Below are 26836 nucleotides of genomic sequence, written 5' to 3' on the forward strand. Positions count from 1 at the left end.
GAATGGGCCTTCTCACTCTGACACTCGTCAGCCCTCGTGCTTGTGTACAAATTTTGCGCAGGGTTTGTAGTAGGAGGTTTTTGAGGATTCATCGGGTTCTGATACAGCTTCTTTTTCGTGTTGTCTTTCGGAGAAAGACGACAAATATCGGATTGGACTGACACGTGTGCAGGGATGAGTGAATCTACTACGGCGATGCAGCCACTTTGCCCAGATGCTTTAGCCGAAGAATTCATGCGCCAAGGACACTTTGATCAGCTGCGGAAACAGATGCTACATGAGTTTTTGCAAAGTGAGGAGCATGCAGTTTTTCGCGAACAGCTTGAGACACGTTTGCATGAATGCGTAACGAAAGATGTCGACAGGCTTGCCTTTCGTGATCCGCGTCTTCGACAGAGCGATGTCATGCGTGCATTAGATAAGGACCCCATCTTCGACCAACTCTTGTCGAACTTGTCGCGGCCCGGCCAGACTGCGCCGTGGCTCGGTGAACACGGTCGTCTTGCAGAGCAAGTTCGCGAGCAACTGACGGCGATGATTCAAGCTCATCAATGTTCTTCGTCTTCGTTGGAACCAAAAGAAGCAAACTCATAGCCGTCATGACATACCCAGGTCTGTGTATTTGATGACGTACATATTGGGCCATGTCTATGTAAATATCAAAGTGACATGCCTCCTTCCCATCATTTGAAGTTTGTTGTTATGTGCTCTGATTATTCTTCCTTGAATGACAACGAAATGGAATTCACACAATGCCGCTCGTCTGTGGGCGTGGGAAATCCTTCGCCATAGAAAACGTGTCCGAGATGACCGCCACAGTTCTTGCACGTAATTTCGGTGCGTTTCTTGGGTGAGTTAGGAACCAATCTGCCGCACGTACCATGCCAAATGAAAAATCATCGTGCCTCGAGATGGCACCTGGAATGGCGTCGAAAAATGCTGGCCATCCACATCCACTGTTAAACTTAGTCGTGCTCTTGTAGAGCGGAGCGCGACAACCGGCGCACTCGTACACGCCTGGCTCGTAATGTTTGTTGTATGCTCCTGTGCCGGCCATTTCAGTGCCTTTTTGGCGAAGGACACGGAATTGTTCGGGACTTAGAACAGCACGCCATTCACTCTCATTCTTTGGTAGATGCGTCATGGTTGAGGCGGTGCTGTTAAATCGAGAAACTGATGCAGTTGCGTAGGGCTTTAAGCGACAGACGACCCTGGTTCTTCTTAACAGCACTAGCGCCGGGAACATACACTCCGGGCAGCTCAGGAAAGCTGCTTTAGTGTACGTATTAGTGTAAAGCTTATTTAGAGTCTTGCGCGATAATCCATGTCGAAATGGCGCAGTCAGGTTCTTTACTCATATATCTCCGAGGTGGAGAACGAACAGGGCTTGAGCCAAGAGAGAAAAGCGCGCTTGTGAGAAACATCATCCAAGAAAGGTCGGGACGGATGAAATTTATGCTACATGCAAGATGTACGTTATGGCAAGAAGAACTAGAAACTTTTCGCAAAATGCATAGTATGTCACAACTCTTTTCGTTCAGGAAACTCGAGATTTAGTTCCTTGGGTGCGTCGTTTTTCGACGCCTCTTGTTCATGTTGCGCCTCAAGCGGATGCTTGTGGCCCGTGTTACGCTCATAGTTCGCCATGTTTTGTTTGTATTTCCTATGAGTATGAGTAGAGAGTAAATATGACGTACGCAGCCAGATTTTTGGACTGTTGAAGGATCATTTCAAGGCGGTTGTCCTGGGCGATATGCTGTGGCTCATTCATGTTTAGCAAAATGACGAGGGGTGTCTCGTTAAGTGTCTGTAGAGTGGAACACATCAAGTGAGGCAGATGAACGACATTGTGGAGACTGCTAAAATTGTCCGAAGACCCGTTTTTTTCATAGGTTGGGGGCGCTGACAATATGGCGGTTAACTTGGGCTATGCATGACAAAGACACGCGTTTTGCAACTACACGTTGGAAGCATGAGATGATCGATGACAACGGCGGGGCACTTTGTTGGTAACAGAGGTATCATTAGCATCGACGTCGTCTTCCATACTAAATGTTAGGGGCCCAGCACGTTCGCGCTTCTTCTTCTTAGGACCAGACGCAGCTCTTTTGTGTGTGAACGTGACATGGGTGGTAGTCTCACTTTGCCGGCTTCGCATTCCAGCGGAGTCAGAATTCTTGTTCCGATCTGATCGATCATCTTCGACATTGTCATCATCGTCATCATCCGACTGAAATACGGCTTTAAATAAATCCATAGGAGGCCGAGATGCCTGCATTTCACGCTCCATCGCAGTCTCGAGTTCTTGAGACATAGGTGCAAACGCAATTCCAGGTGTATCGTCCACCTCAGAAGACATGGGAGTGAGAGTGGTGGAAGTGGTAGTCGACGACCAGGAAGAAGAAGTGCCTGGTGCACCTGGAACATTTGAGAGACGATCGTTTGAGTCTGGCAAGTCGGTTGGGTCGAGGTCATCGCTATCGGCATCACGTTCTGGGTGCGGATCTGGCACGCCATGCCGTTTGCATAATAGGTGCGGAGGGTAAAATACACCGACGTGACGCGTCAGTGCACCGAACTCACCATTTCTCGCGGCACGCACAGCAGCCGACGGAGGCTCGGATTCCATTGTCTGTGGCACTGATTCCAAGGCTTGGGATGCATGTTTCTGTGCATGGTTCTGCAGTTCGGAGGCATGTTGGAGACCGCCCTGGACGCCAACGCTTTCATCTTGCAGAAACGTGCTGGAGGTGAACCGATGTGCCATGTCGCCATGGACAGGTCTATGACGACAGGCAGTTTGATAGAATTCATCCACTTCGTCTTGTTGTGCATCCAGTGCGACGCCTTTCGGTGGCAGATATACAGGCCCTTCAAGAAAAGAGGCCACATACGCCTGGTATCTTTGGTCCTTGCGTGGATCTTTTCCCGTGCCACGAAAAGCTGCAAGAGCACGCCGAGCCGTTACAGGATCGAGTGGATGGATTTTGAGCTGTTTAGGTGATGTGACACGGGCTGCGGGAGATTCCAGATGTGATGTATCGCTGGATGGTGCTTTGACCTTGATATACTCAGTGATCATAGGCGGCGGTCCTGGGGGCGGTGCCTCGCCAAGGATCGCACGTCGATCATTGGCATTTGAGGGTCGCGAAGCATTTGAAGCGTTTGATGGATCTGACCGCTTTGATAGCCACACACGGTGCGGATCAGGTACCCAATTGCTCGGAACGGGAGGTGGATTCCAGATGCGTTCCGTGGGAAGTGGCTCTTTGGCTAGAACAAAGCCTGGAGGCAGAGGCCGCCCATCGTGCCAGGTAACAGAGCCAGAAACTGCAGGCGTGTGAGTTTTGGCTTGTGTGGCTGGTTTGGGAGGCTCCGTGTCTTCGACGAGCGTGGCGGAGTCTTGTTCTGTGTAGGCGAGAGTCGAGTCTTGCATGGACGGACCGGGCGCATACACATGATCTTCATCATCAGAGTCCATGCCAGCCGCACCGATCTGAGGCCGTCGTTGCTGGCCTTGCGCGCGATGGTACTGCTGCAAAGCAAGTTGCAGAGCATCGGAACGGCTTGAGGACGATTCAACACCAAGAGACTGCCGTCGGTCTTTGGGTGGCTCGTACATGTGTGTGTCAGGCGGAGGAAATTTGTATCGTCGAGCCTCGTCATGAGGAGCTGCGTGCTTCGTCTGGAGTAAGCTGGGAGATGCGAGATGCATGCGTTCCAGCAAATCGATGAGTTGTGCACGCTGATCGCCAGAGACAAGGGGGCCGATCCCCTGGCCCGGTTTCCATCCCATCAGCTGCATGATGGCCTGGCCTTTTTGTGAAGAGCCGGCTTGGAGGTGAGAGGATGAGTTCGACAAAAGACGAAGGAATGGATCATTGGTCTCGGGTCCTTGGTCCGCATACTCGGACGTCGTTTGCAATTGGCGATACTCGGCAAGGTCCTCTGCATCCATATAGTCCTCAAGACGCGACTTGATCTGCGACGTATCGCTACGGGTTTTTCTTGATGACTTAAACGACGACGGCATCCATCCCTCTTTGCTTCCAACCGTGTTGAAGTAGCCAGCGGACCATCCACCCGTGAATGCGCCGTGAAATCGCCGACGGCCCTGTTCATCGTACACTTCCTGCTCCCAAAGTGGCCTGTACTCGTGCCTATCTTTTTTTGAACCTGTCAATGGAGGAAGGGCTGTGCCATACTTTTCGTAGCGTTAGAGAACTCGTACGTGTATACATACACGACAAAAGTTTTCAGACACGTTCACACGATCCAGCACGCCATCCCGCTCAATTTTCCGCCGAAGCCGCTGCGTCGCCATGTGGGTGCAGTGTTGGGGCGTATGGGGGTGCGTAGGTGTGTATGAATGTGCAAGAGGCGCAGGTCAAATGCGCAGGATGGCCTGGGCGAGTGCTCAGTATACGCGGATCACAATCGGCTGTGTCGCTGTTCGCTGGAGCTGGCGTACGAATCTGAGGCGTAAAATGCGGCAGATTTCCACCTCCACCGATAATTCATCGTGCACCCCGCGACGCCGAGATCCTCCAGGCAAGACCGTCTTGACGACGACCTCAGAGTAACACGACTGAATTGAGACGTTCCAGAACCTATCCCTCTCGTCATGGTCCTCTACTTAATAGGCCTAGGACTCGCGGACGAAGAAGATATCACACTGAAGGGGCTCAAGGCCGTCAGGTCGTGTAGCAAGGTGTATTTGGAAAGCTACACGAGTATTCTTCTTGTAGACGATTTCGTTCATCGTATGGTACGTGCGCATGAATGCGCGTAAGCACATGCCTCTAGCTATCTTACACGTATGCAGGAATTGCTGTATGAACGACCCATCACTCTGGCACACCGCGAGACCGTCGAGCTTGAGGCAGACGATATTCTAGCTGCTGCGTACACTGGCAACGTGGCATTCCTCGTCGTAGGCGACCCTCTGTCAGCGACGACGCATGCCGACCTCATTATTCGTGCGCGCAACTATAGAGCACCTGGCTCGGAATGCACAACGCCTGTCACTGTCAGGATCATTCACAACGCCAGTATCACTACGGCACTTGGGTCCAGTGGCTTGGCTGGCTACAATTTTGGTCAGACTGTGAGCATCCCATTTTGGACGGAGGATTGGCAACCTGATAGCTGGCTCTTCCGTATCGGCGAGAACAGCCAGCTCGGTCTTCATACACTGTGCCTAAGCGACATCAAGGTGCGGGAGCAAAGCATAGAGGACATGAGCCGAGGAATTGCTCGTTACCAGCCACCGCGATACATGCTGATTCCCCAGCTTATTGCACAACTTGTGGCGGCTGCTCAGCACCATCAGGTCGACTACCTGCATCCTGAGCGCACACTAGCCATAGCTCTCTGTCGCATGGGAGCAGAGGACTCGGCAACACGGCGCGGTGAGCTCATTGTCGCTGGTACACTCGCTGAGCTGTTGCGTTGCACAGAGCCTGACGAAGCACAACAACAGGAAGACATGCGAGAGGATGAACAGTTTGAAGAGGAGAACCCCACGGTGAGCGAGAAGGAAATGGATGCACGACGTGAAGCTCGACGTGTACAGCGAGCACTGCAGTTCTGGGGCCATCCCTTGCATTCGCTTGTGCTTGTAGGTCATCGGCTGCATCCGATGGAGGTCGAATATGGTCGGGCTTTTGCATTGCCAGGAAGTCGATGGGCCGACGTCGCTCGCGACGTGTACGGCGCGCGCGACACATAGCTTCATGGTGGAAGGAACTCACCCCGTTGCCACTTTTTCCAGCGTGGGCCACCAAGCCACAGAGACTCGCTTTCGGACGCGGCTTGGACGACTTCCTGTAGCATATCTTTGGGACACTGCTGCTGGGCTTCAAGAGCGCGCCTTCGCTCTTCAGCACGACGCATACTCTTGACGACGCCACGTAGCTTTACCAGCTTGTCTCTCACGGCCAACGTGTGCTTGTGCTGGTGTCCATATTGTTGCGTCAGACTGTCTGTCTCCTCTTGCAGTTGCGCAAGCCGTTCTTGCAGCTCATGCATCGTGCGCGTCGCTGCGCCTTGCGAATCCGCAACGGCGCGCAGATGCTTTTCGGGATGTTGGCCATCCCAGTACACGGGGCGCACATGTACAGGACCACGCACCGGTTTCGACTGTACCATGAGCATGTCGAGTCGGAGTGCTACAGGTGTCTCGTGAGCCACTGCGTCTGCATCCATCCCAAAGTCTGTGTTGAGCGCATCGTTCACGATCGAGGGCTTGATATTCGTGTCTGAGCTGGATCCTCCCGCCCGTCGACTGTGTGGCTGCATTTGCGTATTGGGCGACAAGTGGTGGTATGCGAGTGATGAGAGATTGCGAATCACCTGCTTTGCAAGGAAGGAGGCGTGCGATGTCTTGAAGCAACCTAGCGGTGCTCCTTCACCTTGCTTGTCTTTCTTAGTAGACTTCTGCTTGCGATCTAGCGCTGACAAGACCAACAGACCCATTGTTCGCTCCGCATAAAGCTCCTGATCACGTGTATCGGCTGAGATCCGCATGGCTGCTTCAACATCCGCGCGCAGGAGCTGTCGAATACTTCGTGCAGCTGGCCTTTTGAAGTGTACAGATGCGCGCGCCGCCCGAAGCAAGTGCCGGTACACATGTAACATACTCATGAGCGCCTCTCTCTTTTTTTTCTCGCTCTCTCTGAGAAGAAGCTTGTGAGAGTGACGCGTATTAGAAAGATGCTGGAGCGACAGTGGAGGTCTGCTTGGGGTGCGAAGTGAATGTGAGGCCAGTCAGATCAACTGGAGCCTCGTTGATTCGCTAGTGAGTCCATGAATGAACAGGCGTGCACGGTCAAATAAGTGTCTCCAATGCGGGGTAAAAGCTAGCCAAGGTACATAGAGATCACGTGCTTTACGTGTTCACAGAAATGCCCTCCTTGAAGTCGGCTGCTGCGTGCAGAGCCAGAGCTGTCTGTGCATTATAAGCTCTACGTGGAAGTAAGCAGCACATCGCGAACACGTTGCTGATTGACGCGGAGCCTGCAAAATAAAGTGTCAGTATGAAAGAAAAGAGAGAGAGAGAGAGAGAGAGAGAGAAAGAAAGAATCAACGTACTTGATGTTTTCCATTTCAAGCTCGCGAATGTGCGTGTCACGCTCGGCGACCTGCGCCTGGAGGTCCTGAATCTGCGTCTTGAGGGCATCAACATCGGATGCAGCTGTGTTAGGGCCTGCCAGCGAAGTTGTGTCATTTTTCGAGGCCACAGTCGCAAGGGATGATGACGCCGAGGATGGCTTGGCATCTTGTGTTCGGTCTGGGTGAAAGGGTGCAGCATCAGTCATAGAGGGCTCGTTTGAATGCACATCTTCTGACTCACATTGCGTGTTCTGTGCTATTGTTGCAGGGACATAATTTGTGTCTGTCTTCGGCTCGGCTTCCCTCGAAACATCGTTTACGGCTGGCTGAGCTGGCGGGTCCTTGGAACCAACGTTGTCGTCTAACTTGGTTTCATTCTCGTTGGAATCAGCTTTGCTGGACGGCTTTACCTCTGCCTCCTTAGCGTTCGACTTGTCAGCACCCTTTGCTCCCTTAGCATTCACCTCGTCTGTCGGCTTTCCAATAGCATCCTTTGCTTTTTCTTTATCAGTCTCTTTGGACTCTGATTTCGGTATAGCATCTGCTGGTTCATTGGCAGTCTTCGAGTCCTCTTGCTTAGCATCCTTTGGTGTAACCGCAGCGTTAGACACCTCCTCCTTACATGGCTCCGCATCGCCACTTGACTTCAGGTCTAGTTCCTTCTCGCCAGTCGATGCCTGTAGATTGCCTGGCAGACTTGTGGCTTGTGAACCGTGTATCGATTCACGAGTCTCCAAGTTCAGAAGGTTCGGAGTCGCAGTCTTTTTCTCATCGAAAAACTCCGTGGCTGTGAGTGGGGGCGTCGTTGAGCGAGCAGGAGGGAAAATATCCGATTGAAACGTCTCCGACCTACGCGGCACATAGAACGACAATGGCTGGATCATCGAGTAGGACACCTTGTATGCACGGGCGATTTCGTTCTCATTTGCATTCAGTGCGCGACGTGGGAGGAACGTCATACCACTCTGTGGCTCAATGGACTTGTACTCAGCAAGATAGTATAGTTCATCTGATTCCAACTCATAGTACCGAATATTTCCATCGCCTTTGCCAGCGAGGAACACAATGTTGTTGTCACTCCAGAACGGCATAATGATGCCATTGCTACTGTCGAGTGAAACAGTCTTGATAGGCTTTGTCAATTGTGCCACATCCCAAAGGAACATCTGGCGTTCTGACATTTTGCTGAAGCCTGTGGTGATAATGCGCGGCTTGTCGCCGCACCAAATCACACGTGCACCTTTGATGCCGCCATGCCCATCTGTCGTTTGCATGTTGTCTGGCGCACGAGCATCGAGCAAGCGCAACTTCTTGTCACGGCATGTCGCAGCGATCATGCTGCCTGTCTGATCGAACGCCATAGACTGGATCGAGTCTCCAAAGCCTCGGAGATCCACACGTGGTGTTTGCTTCTCGATATCAAAGAGCTTGATGGCATGATCTCCCGTGGCTGCGGCAACCACATTCGATGCTGTAGGGTGGAATTCGACATGTCCGACGCGGCGCCTACCTGCAACAAAACTGGATACTGGCTTGATATCGTCCATCGAGCCAGATGTCTTTGCGTCGTCCAATCGCTGGACAATGTCGTCTGGCGTCACTTTCCACACAGACAACTGTGCGTCATCACCACCACTCACAACAACATGGTCGTCAAACGGGCTGAATGACGTGTCTAATACGGCTGACGTGTGACCACGGCACAGCGGGTACAAATCAGGCAATTTCCCAGGCTGAGCGAGGGGCAACAGGGCGAAGGCTCCGCCACCTGACACCTGCCAGTTTAAAGAGATAAACGTCCCACCAGACGACATCAAGTTCGTGTCCCAAGCCTAGGCTGTGAGTCCCTGTTTACAGCAGTATCACTTACATTGTTTGATACCTGAGTCGTCAGTTAGCCGTATCCCGGACATACCTTGACATTGTCAAAAGACATCTCCTTCTTCGCCGGGTTGCCATATACATGACTGTACACAATTAGATGAAACAAAAATAGAATGCTGCCACTTACCGATACTTAGACGAACGCACGAATCGGCCACTCATGCTTCTTTGCGACTCCCCGTGTAGATGCAAGCAAGCGAGCGACGCACGAGACCTTTCTACGTTGTATCCGGAGTCTTACGCTCAAAACCCATCCCCCACATGCGCGTCGTGCTTATTTCCTCTATGCGGTCATTCGGGCGATGGCGTCTCATTCGTCACGTCAGCTTCAGTCATCCGAGATAATCAAGACCCAGGACAAAATCCACGCATCGAGGGCAAGCAGAAAAAAAAATTTCCGGGGAGTCATCGATGTAGTTGAATATGTACGATGGTGTATAGATCTACAGAAGGGGGATACAGGTGCCAAAAAAGGGCATCAAGATAAGACTTGGATGGAAGGATTAATGATGAAAGAGCATGTGGACTAGGCTTGTCCGTTGAGCACAGCCATATATTACAATTGAGTGTGTGCAAAAAAAGAGGTTGATAATAGGGAAGAAACGAAACCAGCCGGCGCGAGTTATTAAGCAATCCAACCAGCTAGACCCCTTTGGCTCTTTACGAGCGCACAACTGCAGCGGGTTTGTTCGCTTGAACAGCTGCTGAGGACATAGAGTCAACGTGCCGCTTCGTGGAAACAGCAATGATCTGGTACGTTAATGATATTTCTCAGAAACGAGCGCATACACATACATGGTATGCAATAATCAGCACCATAGCTCCACTTCCGAGCGCATTAGAAACGAAGGATAGTGCCGTGTCAGTGATCATGTTTTATCGCTTGCGAATTGATGTGAAGACAAGTGTAAGTTCAAGACCAAGTTGATCTTTTTATCCTTAACATGTACATTAAGTGGCGATAATTTCCCCTTTGCACTTTATCAGTTGCAATCACGCAAGAATTTTTCACTCACGCCTATCATTGGTTGATTTTCGGCTATAGCACAATGACTGCCTAAATCCAGTAACACTTCGGCGTCATCGAGTACGTGCGATGGTATAATACATGGGATGGTGCAAGTTATGTCCGTTTGTGTTTGCTTTGAGACGTGCGTTTCGCGCGATTCTCTGCTCGTCGATTCTCAGCCTGTGCGTGATTCCAAGCACGCTGGAGCTGCCGCTCCTGCTGTCGCTCAGCTTTGGACATGTAGGAATGTGGCCGTTTGGGTTTAGCGTCGATAGCGGTCTGATTCTCTACATTGGTATCCCGGAAGATTTTGTCCGCCATAGCAGCTTGCGCCACTTCAGGCTCCAAGATACCTGTCAAGCTTCCTGATGGGATCGCCGGCGCACGATCGTTTCGTTGCATAGAAGAGGGTTTTGGCTTCTTTGCTTCAGGTGACTGATGAGAGTTCCGCTCAGAACGGGGATACTTCGGGTGTATGTTTGATGATGTGGGTCTCTGTTCGGGCCAATCGTCAACGTCAAGCTCCTGGATGGTGACATGAGCACGCTGTGTGTCGGTTTCGAACTCGCGCTCTCCATGTATGTCACGATCCTCGTTTTCCTCCTCCTCATCATGGTCGGAATCTAGTAGTCCATAAGCAATTTGTTCAGCGCGGACGTTCTCAGCCGCTTGCCTTTTTCGTGCTTCAGCTGTCGCCAAGCGCGAGTTCCGGATTTCTTCCCGAATTGCCTTTTGGACGTGATCATGCGCAGCCTGTCTACGCTGATTTTTCCGCTTGCTAAAACCGGTGAGATACTCGCGACGAGCATCTTCGTCAAATGTGAGTGTTTGCTTTTTTTGCTTCTTGGAGACCGGCGCATACGTAGGTGCGCGCTTTTCCTTGCGCGTCTTGACCTGTTTCTTCGGCTGTACTTTTTGCGCTGACTCTGTCAGCGCCTGTAGTGGTGCGATCCCAGCCATCCCTAAGCTGTCGCTTATACGACAAATATCTCACGACAGCGGTTGGAAAAATTCGTCCGTTCTCCAAGGGCCTTTGGATTCTTTGAGCCCCCAAGTAAAATTCCTGACGTAAAATTTTGTATGAACGCCGGTGTGGAACTTTGGCGGTGTGTCCCAATTGCGCGGAGGCAAGATCGGGTCCTCATCGGACTCCACAATCAATTCACTAGCGACGATATTGACTTGCGACGGCGATCGTTATCTTGGAACATAAGTTGGTCAGTCATTCTGTAGAGGTCATGAAGTCGTCGACGGCGCCAGCCAAGCCTCGTAGTCAAATGCCCTCTACTTCGGTGGTGCGCGGACATGTTGGTCAGTCGCAAGTTCGAGATCGAAGCGGCCGCATCTCGGAGTACTCGGTAAGTTTGTTCTCGTAAGGCATCCGAGAGAAGGAACAAGCTCATCTGACACTTTTCCTGCGACAGTCATCTGATGACAAGTGCCCTATATGCAAGACGGACAGATACCTGTCACCACGTCTTCGACTGCTAGTGAGTCCATGTTACCACAAAATGTGCGAGTCATGCATAGATCGGCTATTCTCACTCGGGCCTGCCGCGTGCCCCGAGTGTGGTCAAGTCGTACGGAAGCAGCAGTTTAGCGCACAGATTTTTGAAGACCTGCAAGTCGAGGAGGAGGTGAATATACGAAAGCGCGTATCGCGGCTATTCAATCGCAGGCCTGAGGAGTTTCCTACACTACGCGCGTACAACGACTACCTGGAGGAATTCGAAGAGATCAGTACGTGTGAAGCTTGCACGAACGTGCCTGGCAGCCATGTTCTTGCCAGCTAACTATGACACACGCAGCCTTCAATCTTGTACATAAAATTGATCTCGAGCATACGCAAACGAAATTGGCGCAATATGAAGCGTTGAACAAGTCGTTCATTGCACAGCAGCAGCAGCAACGCGAGCAGGAATCGATACGGCAGCAGCAGCTGGATGAAGCGTCCCGACAGGAACGTATGCTGCGTGCGCAAAAAGTTAAGGAGGAGCAGGAGCTTGAGCAGCGGGAGCGGGAAGCTGAAGAGAAAGCAATTGTTGCCGAGCTCGAGAAAGGTCGTAGCATTGATGATGTGATGCAAGAGCATGAGAAACGGCGCCAAGATCGACTTGCTGCATCCAAGAAACGTGCGATGGAGGAACGACAACGCCAGAAGCTATTCGAAGAACGCTTGCACGAAGCGCCCGTGAGTGCGCGACCAAAAATGAGTGCGGCTGAGCTTGAATATATACACCAGGTGATCCAGTCAGACTATGTCGGCCCATTTGCTACGCTGGACGATGGTTCTGGGCTCGTGGCTGTTCGAGAAGCACCTGTGTCGTTGGGTGGCATCGCAGCGAGCGGCTCTGCCGGCTATGTGGATCCATGGCTCAAACCAGAGTTCGTCACGCCCATTGCGAGTGCACAAAACCGAGCCGGAGGATATGACTGGCAGCACCAAGTATGGCAGCGTGGGATTTTGGCAGTTTGTGATGGACTCTCTCTAGCACCGGACCTAGGATGACACAGCCGGGGACGACGGCGACGTTGTCGATGACGGCAAGGTGCCCGAGAATGTCGCCAGGATACTGTCCCACATCTCAGCTTTGCATGCCATGGCGAGTAACATCACGGCCGGCAAGTGGAACAGGCTGAACCAAAAGCACATGCGGGCACTTTTCTCATTGGGTGTGTGCCAGAAACGACCCGTATAGTACGCAAACAGCAAGTTCGGAACAAGACTAAGAACCGCGTAGGGAATCGGCAGCACAGTGCCGGTAATGGGCAACGCAATCGAGCACAGCGGCAACAGAGACAGGGCGTAGCGGAAAGCGACACGGCGATTCAATGCAGGGTTCGTGACGGCCATCATTCGGTAGCCGCCGCGTGCGTACTCGTTGCCCATGGCATGAGAAAGCGAATTGAAGTGCGGGAATTGCCATGCAAACAGAATACCAGCGAGGATCCAGCCTGCGGCATCAGTGGTATGCGTAAGTGTGCCAGTGCAAGATGCCCAGCCCATGAGGGGAGGTAATGCACCGACAACGGCACCGACCCAAGTGTTTGCAATACTGTGTCGTTTCATAGGCGTGTAAACAAATGAATACAACACCACATTCAGCGCGCCCAGCGCAGCCGTCAGTGGATTGGTCAGTGTCCATAAAAGGGCGATGCCACCCAACGTGCTGCAGGAAGCCACACCAAATGCATGGACAGGCGAGATCGCGCGGCGCGGAAGGGGACGTGCCTTGGTACGTGCCATCTGTGCATCGTAGGGCGCTTCGACAATTTGGTTCAGCGTATTAGCGGCCGTTGAACAGAGCGTGATCCCACCAGCCAGTGCCAAAAGCCGCACAACTGGCGAGAGAGCTGTGGTCGTTGCATAGGCGGCTGGGCACAGTGAATAGCCCATCATGCCGGAAAGCACGACGAGGAATGTGAGTCGAGACTTGGACAATTGTCGATAAACTCGGAACCACTGCTTCGGTGATCTTTGCCGCTGTGCCACAAAGCCGTCAGGCACGCCCCCTGTCGCTGTTCTCGGCACATCATCTGGCACTACCTGTATATGGAGTGGGTCGTCCGTTTTGGGTCGATAGGTTTCGGCGATGCTTCGTGCGACATGCATGTCAGGGCGCGCCATCGTTAGCGGAGTGTCCATGCGATGTGCATTAAAGAACATGGGTGGCGGCGTGAAAGAAACGCGCTCATTGGGCCCAAGCGCACAGGCGGATGTTGAAAGCTGCTTGCCGAGTATGTACGGTACGAATTGCCGGCTTGGCCGTGTACGCCTAAGCAGCAGCCCGCATGCTCGCTCGAGCATAGCTTGTCGGAAAGGGCGGAGGGGTCAATAGCAGATTTGGCTATGTAAGCAAAACCCAACCTATAACGCACTTTTCGACCTACTCACTCACACTTTTTTCTAGTTGGGAGGGAGGGCGCCGATATCAATGTGTGCCAAGTAAGGGCGAGTGAGTCACGTGCGATCACAATGTCTTCGCGCCATCAACTTGTGCCACTGTCTCTATGACGCATGAGGATTTCGTGCCACGAATTTGGGTGAAGGGGTGACGATTCACATCCTGTTATTATTTTACTTTCCATAACAACAATGAACAAGAATCAACGATTTTTCTTGTTAAACGAATTTTCACAATATCGATACCATCATGATTGCGTGATCTATATATATATATATATATATTTACATCGTGTATTCGTAAGCTCACCAACATTTTGCTCATACACGAAATGAGCCTTCCATGCTATCCGTCAGTAGGGGTATCGCCACCATGCATCCACAGACACTCGTCAAGCGTTGCATGCGCACGAATATGACGAGGTCCTTTCCCACTGTACAGTGCATAGGGAGATAGAGATATACGCACATGTGGCGAGGGCTTCATAGTCTCGACACTTTCTGATAGTATAGCAAGGCCCTGTCGCATCATATCCCAAGACGTACGTCGTGACTTGGCTTCAGAAAATAGATGCGAATCCTGCTCGCGTGCGTGGAGCGTAATGATAGGGGCATTCGCCAGAATCCATGCCCACATGCGCCGTCGAGCACGCGAATTCTGCAGGTAATCAACGCGCTTGCGCCGTAGACGACGTGGAATGGCAGACAACGCCGCATGTTGTGCTGCCGCGACATAACGAGGCACACATCTTGTCATGGCCAATGCTTTTGCTGAGGCGGGCGAATGTGCACGAGTTTCGCATCGTGCTAGCACTGGCTGCTCTTGCTTTCGAATCTGACGTTGCACACGTCGTGGCACCGTCGTTTGACTCGGCTTAGCCTTTATTTCGAGCTCATGAAAAAGTCCCGCATGTTGCGCGGTCCATTGGTCCATCCTGGCGCGGATGGACGGCTCCATGGCGCCCGTCGTCGCAGGCACAACCCGCGCACACAGAGGTGCCCGAACACGCTCAAGTTGCATTGTGAGCCAGCGCCAGTGCAAATTAGCAATGCGACGACGACTCATTTTGCGCCCGGGGATCTTGTTGATCGATTCCAGCGCCGTCGCAAGTTTGGGTGGACACTTCATCGCACCTTCTCGTGGCGCGGAACCGCGATGCGACACGTATGAGAGCAAAAGCGCAGAAAGTGTTTGTGAAATAAACGGTTTCCGAAGCCGCCGTGGGTATCGTGCGTTGTCGTGCATGTATGGTGGGGACGGCTGCGGTGGCTTTATTGTAGATAAGAGCTCATGTCGAAATCGGCCACGGCGGCCGTAGGCTTGTTCCAGTGCGCGGACCACACCGTGTGGCCAGCCGACATTTGCTTGCATTAGTTGCCTGATACGCTGGTGCGCCGTGTCCCATCGACGATTTTCGTGCATCGTGTGCCGATGCAATCGCTTCATATGTCGCCGGGCAAAAAAAGCATGCGCTTCATATAGGTGTGGATCGCCCCATGTGTGTGCAAGTAGGCGCGCCTGCTGAAGCCATGTCCGGTACACGGCGTGCGGTGCAGGTCCCCTATGGCTACCCATTGCTGCGACAACTTGTCTGCGAAGAACCAGCTAATCCTGAACAAAGGCAAAACCTGGAGGTGCAGGGGAAGGCTAAAGAATCACGACAGTCGTGAAAGTGGGAGGAAGTCGATGGTGTAAGCTGTCATTGTAGCGACGACTGAGCAAGTGTTGGGGCTGATGCAAACTAGAAGTCGTCGATGGAGTCGTGTACGCTCAGTGCCTGGATCCTTCACAGGCGCGTAGGGAAACTATGTGGTGCTAGTGTCGGCAGAGGTTCTTGCCACTGAGAGGAAAGGTCTTAATTGACATTTGATTCTAGCGGTCCTGCTTTGCGATGTCCCATTCCATTGGCATGCTACACAAGGTCTTGGCACACCGGGTCGTCCCACGACATGAATGCACCCAATGCCCCGGGATGCGTGCCGTCTGGAAGCGTCGGTGACGAACGAGTGCCCTTGGTTGCCAGGGCTGCAAGAACCTGAGCCGGCTTGTCTGCTGGGACCAGTTTGCCTTCCTTGTGTAGACCAAGGAATTTGGCATGCTGTGCCGAAGGCATTTGGTCTGTCGATCGAATCAGTACTTGCATGTCAGTATCCACGACACCGGGTCGGATAGAGAAACATGCAATGTCCGACTCCTCATTTGCGAGCGTTCGCGCATATGCATTCATAGCAGCTTTTGAGGCACTGAGATACACGTCAGTCCCATCCTAATCCACACTTACTTGTACGCAGCCCATGAGGAGTAGTTGCTCGTTGCTGAACCGCTGCTCACAAAGACAACAGATCCATGCGATTTACGAAGCTCTGGAAGTGCAATACGCACTGTGAGAGCCAGGGATACTGTGTTCACATTGAGCACATGCAGGAATCGCTCCGGCGTCAAGTCCGCACACATTTGATGATCAACAATACCCGCATTCAGAATAAGTGCATCAAGCCTACCCCAGCGCTTCAGTGCCTCATCTCGCGCAGACAAATTGTCTTTTTCGCTCGTGACGTCGCCTTGCACGGTCACAAGGTCGTCTGGCTTCTCACGTGCCAATGCCGCAAGGTCCTCTGTGAGCGTGCGCGACAGCGTTACGACCCTGCTGGCAGGGATGGAAGGCGTGCCATAAACGAGCCGACGAACGGCTGCAAGTCCAATACCGCGACTCGCTCCGGTTACTAGTACCACTTTTTTGTCCGTCATGATGTCAATGAGGGAAGGGCGCTCTCTGTCTTACACTTTGTCCGTGGAGTTGTGTTGTTTCAGTCACGGGCGACTTTTTGTCAGCTGCGATCGGGCTCACGAGTGTCAGAACACGAGTATAAAGCGGATGCTGGGGCAGTGGGAATGTCGAGACGTGGTATCAACTGTGGGTGCACGCAGATAGAGTGGTCATTTACATCTTTCCTTGCGTTTCCTGGCATAATTCAATCCATAGCCATTGGCCTCATTCTATATGCTGTGTGTGTGTACTGGGTCACAATCTTTTTCATTCAACGAAGTCGTGCTGTGTGACTGCATTTCGAATGAAGCAGTTTGATCCGAGGATGGCGAAACGATCGCCGTAGGAGCTGATATATTCATGTTTGCTCTCTTTGTCGATGGCAGCGCCATCGCATCTGCGACTGACGTGCACAAAAGTGTGTCCCAAACCCGAGCTGGCTTCTCATTCTGCGATTCAGGATCATAAAAACGCACTCGAGGCGTAGGCGATGATGGTTTCTCATTACGAAGTCGTCGTCGCTCAAGCCACGACAGAATGAGGAAGAACGTGGCACTAAAACAGATACAACTGAATCCGGTCCCTGTGTTTGCATGCATGATGAGGGGCATTGACATTTCGCGCTGATGCGAGAGAGCCGCCTCGCCCAGCGTTTGTTCACCATTATCGCGGTTGAATGAGTCAATGATTCGAGCGACATACACACGCAGAGCGATCATGTCAATAAGCAATAGTAGGGGCACCAATATCTTGCAAGTACGTTGCGATTCGAAGAAGAAGCAGAAAACGTTGCGAAGGGCGCATCATCCTCTTTGGGGATAGCCCACACAAATACACGGGGAACATGAACTCCTGTGGTGACCAGTATCAAAAGCCATGCAATAAGAGCTAATGGCGGGTACAATGTCCATGTAGTTGGAAGACTGTCGACATCCAATTCTAGGCCAGGCGCAGAATCTAGCCATTGACACTCCGAGATTCGGCTGCATACTCGAGGGTGTACAATGTCTCGCAGCACTCGCATCTGTGAAGCAAGAGCCAAGCAGTCCAATCCGAAACTCAATGTCTGACGTGGTAATGCTAGACATCTCGTGTCCGATGTCTTTGCGCCGATCAAGTGTCGTCGCCATTGCCTCGGTCATGTTGGGCGCATCACTGGGCATGGCCGTAGGTTGTAGCTGCTGTGATCTCGATTCTGAATCATTGTCAGACGACGATCCAGGTATTAATGGGGCAGGACTCAAGTAAAAAAACGATATGCTTGATCCATGGTACGGCACTGGGCTCAAGAATGAAATGATTACTAGGAGGAGTCCGAGAAGCTGGAACACTGGTGGAATGACAATCCGTACAAACATCAAGCGTTCCGGCACATAAAAATCACACTCTCTAGGAAAGTGCCATTCATATTCCCTATATGTATACATATATGTACTTTTCCTCCTCTACTTTGTTGTGCACAGACACGACATTGCCACCATGTCGTTAGAACAAAGCAAGCTTGTTCCGTCAACAAAGATCCACCTGGGACGTGGAATGCCAAGTGGCGTATGCACGGACCATCTGGAGCAGGTCCAGATGCTTTGAACTACACTTTGATGTCAAGATGGGGCATTTGTCATGCTTCTCCACGTGTCACCGTCTGTCGCTTATTCAGCTGCGCCGCGCCGCGCCTGGCCCAGGCTCTTCTCACAGGGATCTGCCCCGCTCCTCTCGCCCAACTTAAGTCAAGCCCTTTTTTCACGCCTGTCACAGCACAGATACATTTGATCATCATGTCCATGTTTGGCGTACCTCGTCTATTTGGATCTGCTGCGCGGATGCAGCGCTCATCCTTGTCCATCCGAGCATTTTCGTCACACATGCGTATGAGAGGCGCACGTGCTTCTGCGCCGAAGGCTGTGCGCCCGCTCACGACGACAGCATCATTGGGCTTCTCACTCATGAGCCTGTTTTCAATGAAGAATATTTCAGATGTGCTTGGGACAAGTGAAAGCGCATCAATTCTGCGCGAGGCTTCACCGGCAGCTATGACGAAGCAGCCGTACACACTTGTGTTTGTGAGCTCGAGCGAATGGAGCGTGAGCCGGGACGCGTGGCAGTCGTGGATTATGTACTTCCGTGAAGCTGGCTACGATTGCATCGACATGAGGGTAGAAGTGCCATCTGAACATGATGAAGGAAAGTGCAAGGCTGAACTTCTTGCTGAGCAGATTGCGTCGCAAGTGCGGCTAAGCTCTTTGCAGCGTCAGCCCGTGCTATTCCTGCGCCAGCTTGCTGATACTGCTGTGCCTTCGTACCTCGGACATGGTGGCTTGTTTACAAGTACGCGTGGCCCTATGTCGGGTCTTGTCATGCTCCATCCAATGTCCAAAGATGCACTCTCGAAGGGCGACTGGCCATCAGGGACGCCTGTCTTGCTGATCCCATCGTCGGAAGCTGAGGCGAATAACTGGGATGACGTAGTCCCATCGCGGAATGCGACAGTACTAGCCGACAAGTGGTCCGAGAAGGAGGGTCTTATCAAGGAAGTAGAGAGCTGGCTCCGATACGCAGGTCTTTGAGGAGCAGGAAGAAGACTTGCAGCTAAAGGCCACGCGCAAAACATCAAGGTCTTGTGGGATGCTTTTGTGTATTCCATCGGTACACTACTCCATTGTCAGATACACGAACAACATGACTCGCTGCGAGCAGAGCAATTAGAGCTTTGTTTACTTTGCCCGCAGGCCACTCTGGTGACTTGGCCACATCCGCGACTGTCGTTAGTGGTTGTTTTGTACCAGGCCAAGCCTAGTCGTAGCTTGAATGATTGTAGCTTACCTCGAATACCCTTATCGTTTGCGTCCAGCAGCGCGAAAATTATGTGTTGGAGGAGCGCACGTTGCTTCTGCAAGGGAGTCAGCCAAAGTCCGTGACATACCGGATCGCCTTGTCGATATTCAAGTGGCATGGTATCGATTATGTCGTCTGCAAAAGCCTAGTGATGTCAGTTACGTTGACATGGACCACAGAGTACTCACAGCACGTTTCTTCTGCACAGCAGCGGGTAGTCGTTTCGATGCCTGCGAGGAAGCAGCTTTTCTCGGTCGTGTCATGGACGCTTTTTGTGAAGGTGGCGGCACTCGCCCTTTCGACATGGTGGGTCCTTTCGAGGGAGCGTGAGCACGCGGTGGTGATGGGATGTCGGCATCGACATCTGTCGTGTACGTCTGATCGCCGAGTGCACCGTCATCATAGGGTGAACTTACGTCCATTCCTGCGGTTGTCGCCGCAGCTGTAGCTGTAGCTGTAGCTGCCACTGGGGCAAGTCTCGGTGTCATGGACACTGGGCTTCTGTGCGCACGGAGCGTCGCTTCTGTAGGCGCTTCAGGCCACTCAACACAAAAAGCGTTCATTTTGATGCCGTAGAGAAAGGCCGCAAAGCTTTCATTGAAGGCCGTCATCGCATGTTGGATCTCGGCGATTTGAGCAAAATTGTCGTGCAGCGTCATAGTTTCTTCAACGAGAATCGGTAGGGCATCATCCTGCAGGAAAGACAAGGGTGTGGGTGCATCAGACTGGGCCCTTGTGACTGTGAATGAACCACTCGATACCCCACGGATCGGCGTTGATGCACGCCGTGGAGTTGATATGCTCATCCTGCTTGAGAATTGGACGAATGCTTACAGGCACTATCTGAAAAAGTCCGTCTGTCTCAACGTGTCAGCCGACCGGACTGGAGATATATATACATACGCAGATGAATGTGCGTTGCTGCGTCCAGTTTGCGTGATTCGCAAATGCAACACAAGGCGCGCGCGCAACGCGTCATAGATGACTAAGCGAATGACAGAGTGACAAGTATAGTGGCCTATCAAAGGCGTTCTTGCGTGTGTAAGAACTAACCGACGCGTGTGGCACTTCCTTTCTCACAGACATTTTGGTTGGGTTTCGCCAGACTCTTCTCGTCCGCAGGCCGTTTGGATTGTCTTGAACGATCATGTCGTCGTACATCTACTTTCGAGGTACGTGTAGTTTCGGCTGATGGTGAGTGACTGGCTCCGTACAAGGCGTCATGTTTCGCAAAAGCACGCTGCAGCAGGCACATGCGTTAAACCTACGTGGTTGGGTGAGGAATGAGCCGGACGGTTCCGTGAGTGGCGAGGCCGCTGGTCCTACGCAACACGTGGAACGTCTGCGCGACTATCTTCACATTGGACCTCGGGAGGCTCGTGTCGATAATGTCGATGTCATGTTTATCAAGCACCATGACATATCCACGTCAACACTTCCGATGCCGTTTGAAATTCGGTCATAAGATGGGGACGAAGAACACAGAACGAGAAAGGAGCGGAGGAGGGAGAGAGGCTGGGGATTTAGCAAAACAACGCGAGATTGTATGATCAGTCCAACAGGCTGTTTTTCTGGCTCGTTGATATGTGACAGGTCGAGTGCGGACGAATCCTCACCTTTTTTTATCTATGTTTCGTTTTTGACCAAAAATGAAATCAGAGAGAAACGAGGCCGATAGGGAAATTCATCCTGCATTTTCCTCTATGGTGTTTTATGACGAGTCTTTACGTGAGCTAGGTGAGAGTTGTGCAGCTTGACGTCTTTCGCGGTAATCTTGCGATCGTGTTCGGCGCTTTTCCTTGCCACGATTGTCCCTTGTTAGACGGTGTGCTTCATCAGTTTCGTGTTCATATACTTGCAGAGCGTCTTCATAGTTAGCGCCAAGATCATTTTCAACCACCTCGGCACGGTGACCACCCCAGTCACCCTTCCGACGCGATGAAGACCAGCCAAAGAGCCACTCGTCCATCACATTCATTGGATGCGAAAGAGAATGACCGCCTGTTGAGTCTAGTGGACGTCCATCGTACATCATTTGCTCGAGCTCTTCGCGAATCGGGGGTGCTTTTGCCGTGTACGAGCCACGCGCAATGTCGGTGTAGTTCCAGCCCTCAGGTCGCAGCTCAGCGATCGTCGAGTGAAGTTGGGCCGTAAGATTGATACGCTCTTGCTGGATTTGATCAATCACTCGGCGTCGGCCTGGCAACAGAGATGCAATAAGAGGCGGCAGCGACTTGTACACATCTATGCCCACCTCGTTCATTTTGATCACACCGACCGAGATGGCCGGCATGCCCAGCATCACGTACAGCGGCATTAGACGTTTGTGAATCAAGCGCAACGAGTTCGAGCGATAAGCAAGTGTCGTGGCTACCACGGCATACGACGCATACAAAATAGGTGCGACAACGAGTGTGACAATGACCTTCCAAGTTGCAAGTACATCACGACCGAACAGCTTGACCTGCGATGCCGCAAGGGCTTCTTTCGCCTTTTTCTTGCTAACGATCTTGGCAAAAATGATGATGGGAAGGTTCAAAATTGTGCCTGGCAATGCGCATCCACTCCATACGACAAGGAGACCCAATCGATACAGCAGCAAAGCAAGACTTCGAAGGACAGACCGGTTCGCACGCTCCACTTGGTGGTCACGGATGCCCACCTGCTTCAAGTGCTTATTGTACGTCAGCACCGATTCGCGCAGCGCGACGACCTTTGGGTGGTCCTTGAACTGCATGTAGCCCATAATGAGCTTCCGGTTCTGCTCCACTTTGTCACTTAGACTCAGTTGCTGGCCTGGCAGGGACATAAGACGCCGACTTGCTTGAATCACCATTAACGTTTCATAGTCTGGCGCTCGCACAGTGACGCTCTTCAATCCGTCAAAAACGATGTCGAGCATAGATGCGATGGCTTGGCGCTTCGATGTGCCACCATGTTCGAAGAGCTCAACGAGGTCTTTTGGTACGTTGATGGGCATACCAAACTCTATGACAGCACGCGAACGGAATCGATGCGGATGGAAGTAGCTCAGTCCAACTGGCACGATATGAACATTAAGGTTGGGGTCATTGGCCATCGCACCCAGCGCCATGATAACGACACCGGCTTTGAGCGGGAGTAAATCTGTCCGGTCGTGGCTGCCTCCTTCAGGAAAAATACACAGACAGCCACCATCGGACAGCTGGCGGTACACACTAGCGTACATTTCGGCTTGATTCACGTACGGCTGCAGCTTGTACGTCGTGCCGATGACCTTCGATGGATCTTCGTTATCCTGGGTCCGCAATGCCTCGGATGCTGCGTCGCCAGGAAATGGCTTTTTTAAACGCAGTTCTGTGTCGCTCAAGATTTCGGCCACTTCTGCCATTGCGTAGTCTGTCGACTTTGGCAACACAACGTGGCCGCGAACCTGCGCTTGCTTTGTGAATTCAGAGTTGATACCCAACAGCAGTGTCTCATCACCGGATGGGTGAGCAGTCACTGTTCCGCTACCAACCTTGGCATCATCGGCTGCGCGGCGGACAGGAATTGACTTGAGCATCCGCGAGAAGCGTCCAATCAATGGCCGCTTCGTGCTTTTGTGTGCAATTAAGAAAGAAACACGACGACCAGCATTGCGTACTTCAGAAGCAAGGATCAGCGGGTCCAGGAACTGGTTGTGGTGTGGCGCAACAACAAAGATAATGGGGCCCGCCCGAGGAATACGCCATGACGAGCGCGGCTGGACCTCACGGAAGAATATAACCACAATCAAACGGAGAAACACAATAGTAAAATCAAAGAGCGAGTCCGTTGCTAACAAACGGGCGCGGAACAGCATACGCGCTGCTAATTTAACGACGAATTTGGGTACAACTTGATGCAGAGGTATCGGCAGAATCGAGAGCATGCGACGAAAATCTTCCTCAACGTAAGAAAGTGTGTGTTTAAACGAATTTTCAGATAGCTTGGGATCTGCATGGCGTACTGGAGATGTAGTCGGTGAAGCGCTGTTTGGCTTGCGTTCCGCGTCTTCTTTCGTACGCTCGCTATTGAGATCTGTGCGACTTATAGCGCTAGCCTCAGATGAAGCCATGCCGGCAGTTTCAAGCATGGATGAAATATTGCCATTCTCATGCGACTCATGCGATGTCATGGAAACTGGACCACGTTGGTCGTGTGCCTGATTCGGGCTGGGGCTGTCCCTCTTCCCGTCGTCCCGCATCCGACCTGACTGAGCAGTAGTTACAAGACAGGGAGAGGGCGTGTGGGAAATGGCGCCACGTGCGTAGATCTTTCTCCACCTCTTCTTTCGTCACGCAAGTTGGAACTTTGCTGCTTGTTAGTGGGTGGGCCAATGTGTGTGGAGCCGAAAGGTTTCGCAGCTCGCACGTCTCAACCCAAATTGAATGTGTCCATCGTTCTTACGCGAGAGAATGGGCCTTGTAAGCAAGGAGAGCAAGAATCGGACGTGTGGATGCGGATGCATTATGTAATGCAAAGTCCACCTGCCCCCTACACAGCACGCATAATTGTCGAATGTTTATCCCTCACAATTTAATATCAGGCCTCAAGTCATTCTGCATGTGAGAAAAGCGCCGTCTCGAACAATCATCAAGGATCACAGGAAGAGAAGGAACTAACAAATTCGCGACAAAATAGTGATTTGCTGATTCAGGCTTGTTTATGATGCTAAGTGGTCTGTCCGATGCTCAGCGCACAGCCGTCACATCCGATGCATCGCGTCCGTTACAGATCCTAGCAGGACCTGGTTCAGGTAAAACACGTGTGCTGACGACGCGCGTGGCTTGGCTCGTGCAAGGCGCTCCTGATCGGAAGCCGATTCCTCCGTCACAATGCGTCGTCGTCACATTTACCAACAAGGCAGCAGCAGAGATGCGCTCGCGCCTTCAGGCGCTTATTGGTGAAGAACGCACGCGAATGCTTATACTTGGTACATTTCATGCTACATGTGCGCGATTCCTGCGCCGCTGGGGCGAGCGAATCGGTCTATCGCGTCAGTTCACCATAGCCGATGCAGATGATGCCAAGCGCATCATCAAGGATATATGCGCAGACTTTGATGCTGACATGGCTTCCGACGATGTGCGCGTGAAGCCTGAGACTGCGATCGCTGCTATTTCACGCGCCAAGTCACGATGCATGAATGCCGTACAATGGCGCTCCATGTCCAAATATCCACCAGGCACAGCCATGCACGAGGAACATACGTATGTATGCCGGATTTATGCGGAGTATGAGTCACGCCTTGCTTCTCATAATGCACTTGACTTTGACGACCTGCTAATGTATGGCGTCAAACTTTTCCGCGAGCATCCCTTCCTTTCACTTGATCATATTGAACATGTGCTTGTCGACGAGTTTCAAGACACGAATGCCGTGCAGTATGAGCTCATGTGCCACATGTCAGCTGGCAATAAATGCGTCAGCATTGTTGGTGACCCGGACCAGAGCATTTATAGCTGGCGCCACGCAGACGTGAGTCACCTTGAACGCATGCGAACCGACTTTCCAGGTGTCCAGCGTGTGTTGCTCGAGCAAAACTTTCGCAGCACGCCTTCTATTCTTGATGCTGCTTTGTCTGTCATGCAACAGGATAAACTGCGAATCCAAAAGGGTCTTTACACGTCTCATGCACAGGGTGCGCCGGTGGTTTTGCGTGCCTTCCATGATGCCGACGAAGAGGCGCGATATATTGCGCTTGAAATCCTTCGCCATGTCCAGTGCACTGGCGGACTACTGACGTTTGCCGACATCAGCATTCTTCTACGATTCAACGCTCAGAGCCGACCATTGGAAGCAGCGCTTCAGCGCCACGGCATTCCATACCGAATCCTCGGTGGCTTGCGATTCTTTGACCGTGCAGAAATCAAGGACTTGCTCGCGTACTTGGTCGTGACTGAAAACCCTGCATACACGCCCGGTGTCTTGCGCATTCTCAATGTACCTAAACGTGGGATTGGTACAAAAAGTGTTCAAGCTCTGCTTGCTGCTGCCCAAGCGGAGCAGGTCCCACTTCTCACGTACTTGGAACGAGTGTCTCCTGCCGCTGCGTACGGCATGCGTCCAGCTGTTGTCAAAAGTGTCTCTCAGTTTGTACAGACGATTCAAGAACTTCGCAATGCAGCGGAGAACGGCAGCTCTGTTGCAGACTTGCTACATCTCGTGCTCAAGCTCACCAGATACGAGGAACATTTGCGCCCTGACCCAGACTTTGATTCGCGCTGGGAAAATGTGCAGGAACTGGTGAGTTTTGCCTCTTCGATCGATTTGCCGCCACAGTCGCCGCCGTCGCATCATGGCGAACCAGTGCGCAAGCGAGCTCGTGTCAGTGAGAATAGGCCTGAGGACGCGAATGAGTTCAGCGTCCACAACATCGTTGACAATGTCCATGCTGACGAGGAGGTTGCAACAACACCTTTATCAGCGTTTCTCGAGTCGAGTGCGCTGGCGTCGGATTTAGGGGTTCAGGAAGGCTCACCGCCAGCTATGGTTACCATCAGTACGTGTCATGCAGCCAAGGGCCTGGAATGGCCTGTGGTATTTTTGCCCGCTAGCGAGGATGGTATCTATCCATTTTACCGCTCGACAACGCCTGAGGAACGTCGTGAAGAACGTCGGCTTTATTATGTCGCCATGACCCGAGCACAGACCAACTTGATCCTGTCGTGGTCGCACCGCCGCCTTGTTATGAGTGAATGGTCATCCCGACAACTCTCACCCTTTCTTGCCCCCCTTGTATCGAAAGCTCATGGTGGTCATGTTCCCTTGGACAAGAAACCCATGTCCGATGAATCGTGGAGTCACGTCTCTCCTCCCTTCACACATGCATGGCTTGGTGTTACAGCCAGCATACTCAGTCGCTCACCCATTACCTTAGAACGCCTGAACGAGCTAGCGGAGGCATTCGCAACGTCACCTACCGGCCAGCAGTATCGCCGCATCAGTGCGCAAATACCAAGTGGCACACCAAGTGCTCCATGGCCTAGCACTTTGCCCAGAACGGATTCTTTCACGAATGCCGAAGTCCGCAAGTGGCCCCGACTTGGGACAAGTACCTCTCGCGAAGTCAATGCCCGTCCCGTGTCATCCGCGCGATCCCTCACACCCAAACCTGCTGGTCAGGGCTTTGTATCGTCATTGCATACCCTCCACTCGACGTCTTCGTCGCTTGGCACATCTTTTCGATCACCGACACTCGGCTCGTCAACTTCGGCAGAACCACATTCCTTGCGCGTGGGATCCAAGCGTCCCCGAACACTGGGCGTAGCCCGACGTCCGCGGACAACACAGTGAGCTGTCAATATTTTCTACATGATACAA

The 26836-nt window shown here is 52.2% G+C and overlaps 13 protein-coding genes across 13 annotated transcripts; 5 read left to right on the forward strand and 8 right to left on the reverse strand.

Moving 5' to 3' along the window:
• Nucleotides 1-713: 713 nt before the first annotated feature.
• Nucleotides 714-1144, reverse strand: MGL_2367 (uncharacterized protein; the record flags this gene model as incomplete). Its single annotated transcript, XM_001730519.1, has 2 exons — nt 714-845; nt 881-1144. The coding sequence occupies 2 exons, from the start codon at nt 1142-1144 to the stop codon at nt 714-716; spliced, it is 396 nt and encodes a 131-aa protein (XP_001730571.1).
• Nucleotides 1145-1957: 813 nt separating this feature from the next.
• On the reverse strand, nt 1958-4033 carry MGL_2368 (uncharacterized protein; the record flags this gene model as incomplete). Its single annotated transcript, XM_001730520.1, has 1 exon — nt 1958-4033. The coding sequence occupies one exon, from the start codon at nt 4031-4033 to the stop codon at nt 1958-1960; it is 2076 nt and encodes a 691-aa protein (XP_001730572.1).
• Nucleotides 4034-4819: 786 nt separating this feature from the next.
• MGL_2369 (uncharacterized protein) lies at nt 4820-5731 on the forward strand (the record flags this gene model as incomplete). The annotated part of the gene is made up of 1 exon (XM_001730521.1): nt 4820-5731. The coding sequence occupies one exon, from the start codon at nt 4820-4822 to the stop codon at nt 5729-5731; it is 912 nt and encodes a 303-aa protein (XP_001730573.1).
• Nucleotides 5732-6965: 1234 nt separating this feature from the next.
• Nucleotides 6966-9159, reverse strand: MGL_2370 (uncharacterized protein; the record flags this gene model as incomplete). Its single annotated transcript, XM_001730522.1, has 4 exons — nt 6966-7017; nt 7093-8945; nt 9029-9080; nt 9125-9159. The coding sequence occupies 4 exons, from the start codon at nt 9157-9159 to the stop codon at nt 6966-6968; spliced, it is 1992 nt and encodes a 663-aa protein (XP_001730574.1).
• Nucleotides 9160-10120: 961 nt separating this feature from the next.
• On the reverse strand, nt 10121-10966 carry MGL_2371 (uncharacterized protein; the record flags this gene model as incomplete). The annotated part of the gene is made up of 1 exon (XM_001730523.1): nt 10121-10966. The coding sequence occupies one exon, from the start codon at nt 10964-10966 to the stop codon at nt 10121-10123; it is 846 nt and encodes a 281-aa protein (XP_001730575.1).
• Nucleotides 10967-11244: 278 nt separating this feature from the next.
• On the forward strand, nt 11245-12515 carry MGL_2372 (uncharacterized protein; the record flags this gene model as incomplete). Its single annotated transcript, XM_001730524.1, has 3 exons — nt 11245-11364; nt 11431-11746; nt 11815-12515. The coding sequence occupies 3 exons, from the start codon at nt 11245-11247 to the stop codon at nt 12513-12515; spliced, it is 1137 nt and encodes a 378-aa protein (XP_001730576.1).
• On the reverse strand, nt 12507-13403 carry MGL_2373 (uncharacterized protein; the record flags this gene model as incomplete). The annotated part of the gene is made up of 1 exon (XM_001730525.1): nt 12507-13403. One exon carries the CDS (start codon nt 13401-13403, stop codon nt 12507-12509), a length of 897 nt encoding a protein of 298 aa, XP_001730577.1.
• A 2420-nt stretch (nt 13404-15823) lies between these two features.
• Nucleotides 15824-16659, reverse strand: MGL_2374 (uncharacterized protein; the record flags this gene model as incomplete). The annotated part of the gene is made up of 2 exons (XM_001730526.1): nt 15824-16154; nt 16193-16659. 2 exons carry the CDS (start codon nt 16657-16659, stop codon nt 15824-15826), a joined length of 798 nt encoding a protein of 265 aa, XP_001730578.1.
• Nucleotides 16660-18453: 1794 nt separating this feature from the next.
• MGL_2375 (uncharacterized protein) lies at nt 18454-19242 on the forward strand (the record flags this gene model as incomplete). The annotated part of the gene is made up of 1 exon (XM_001730527.1): nt 18454-19242. One exon carries the CDS (start codon nt 18454-18456, stop codon nt 19240-19242), a length of 789 nt encoding a protein of 262 aa, XP_001730579.1.
• A 426-nt stretch (nt 19243-19668) lies between these two features.
• Nucleotides 19669-20316, reverse strand: MGL_2376 (uncharacterized protein; the record flags this gene model as incomplete). The annotated part of the gene is made up of 1 exon (XM_001730528.1): nt 19669-20316. The coding sequence occupies one exon, from the start codon at nt 20314-20316 to the stop codon at nt 19669-19671; it is 648 nt and encodes a 215-aa protein (XP_001730580.1).
• A 416-nt stretch (nt 20317-20732) lies between these two features.
• MGL_2377 (uncharacterized protein) lies at nt 20733-20975 on the forward strand (the record flags this gene model as incomplete). The annotated part of the gene is made up of 1 exon (XM_001730529.1): nt 20733-20975. The coding sequence occupies one exon, from the start codon at nt 20733-20735 to the stop codon at nt 20973-20975; it is 243 nt and encodes an 80-aa protein (XP_001730581.1).
• Nucleotides 20976-21221: 246 nt separating this feature from the next.
• MGL_2378 (uncharacterized protein) lies at nt 21222-23648 on the reverse strand (the record flags this gene model as incomplete). The annotated part of the gene is made up of 1 exon (XM_001730530.1): nt 21222-23648. The coding sequence occupies one exon, from the start codon at nt 23646-23648 to the stop codon at nt 21222-21224; it is 2427 nt and encodes an 808-aa protein (XP_001730582.1).
• A 530-nt stretch (nt 23649-24178) lies between these two features.
• MGL_2379 (uncharacterized protein) lies at nt 24179-26809 on the forward strand (the record flags this gene model as incomplete). Its single annotated transcript, XM_001730531.1, has 1 exon — nt 24179-26809. One exon carries the CDS (start codon nt 24179-24181, stop codon nt 26807-26809), a length of 2631 nt encoding a protein of 876 aa, XP_001730583.1.
• Nucleotides 26810-26836: the final 27 nt, after the last annotated feature.

Source organism: Malassezia globosa, assembly GCF_000181695.2.
Source record: "Malassezia globosa CBS 7966 chromosome Unknown mgl_sf_5.2, whole genome shotgun sequence".
Lineage (NCBI taxonomy): Eukaryota > Fungi > Basidiomycota > Malasseziomycetes > Malasseziales > Malasseziaceae > Malassezia > Malassezia globosa.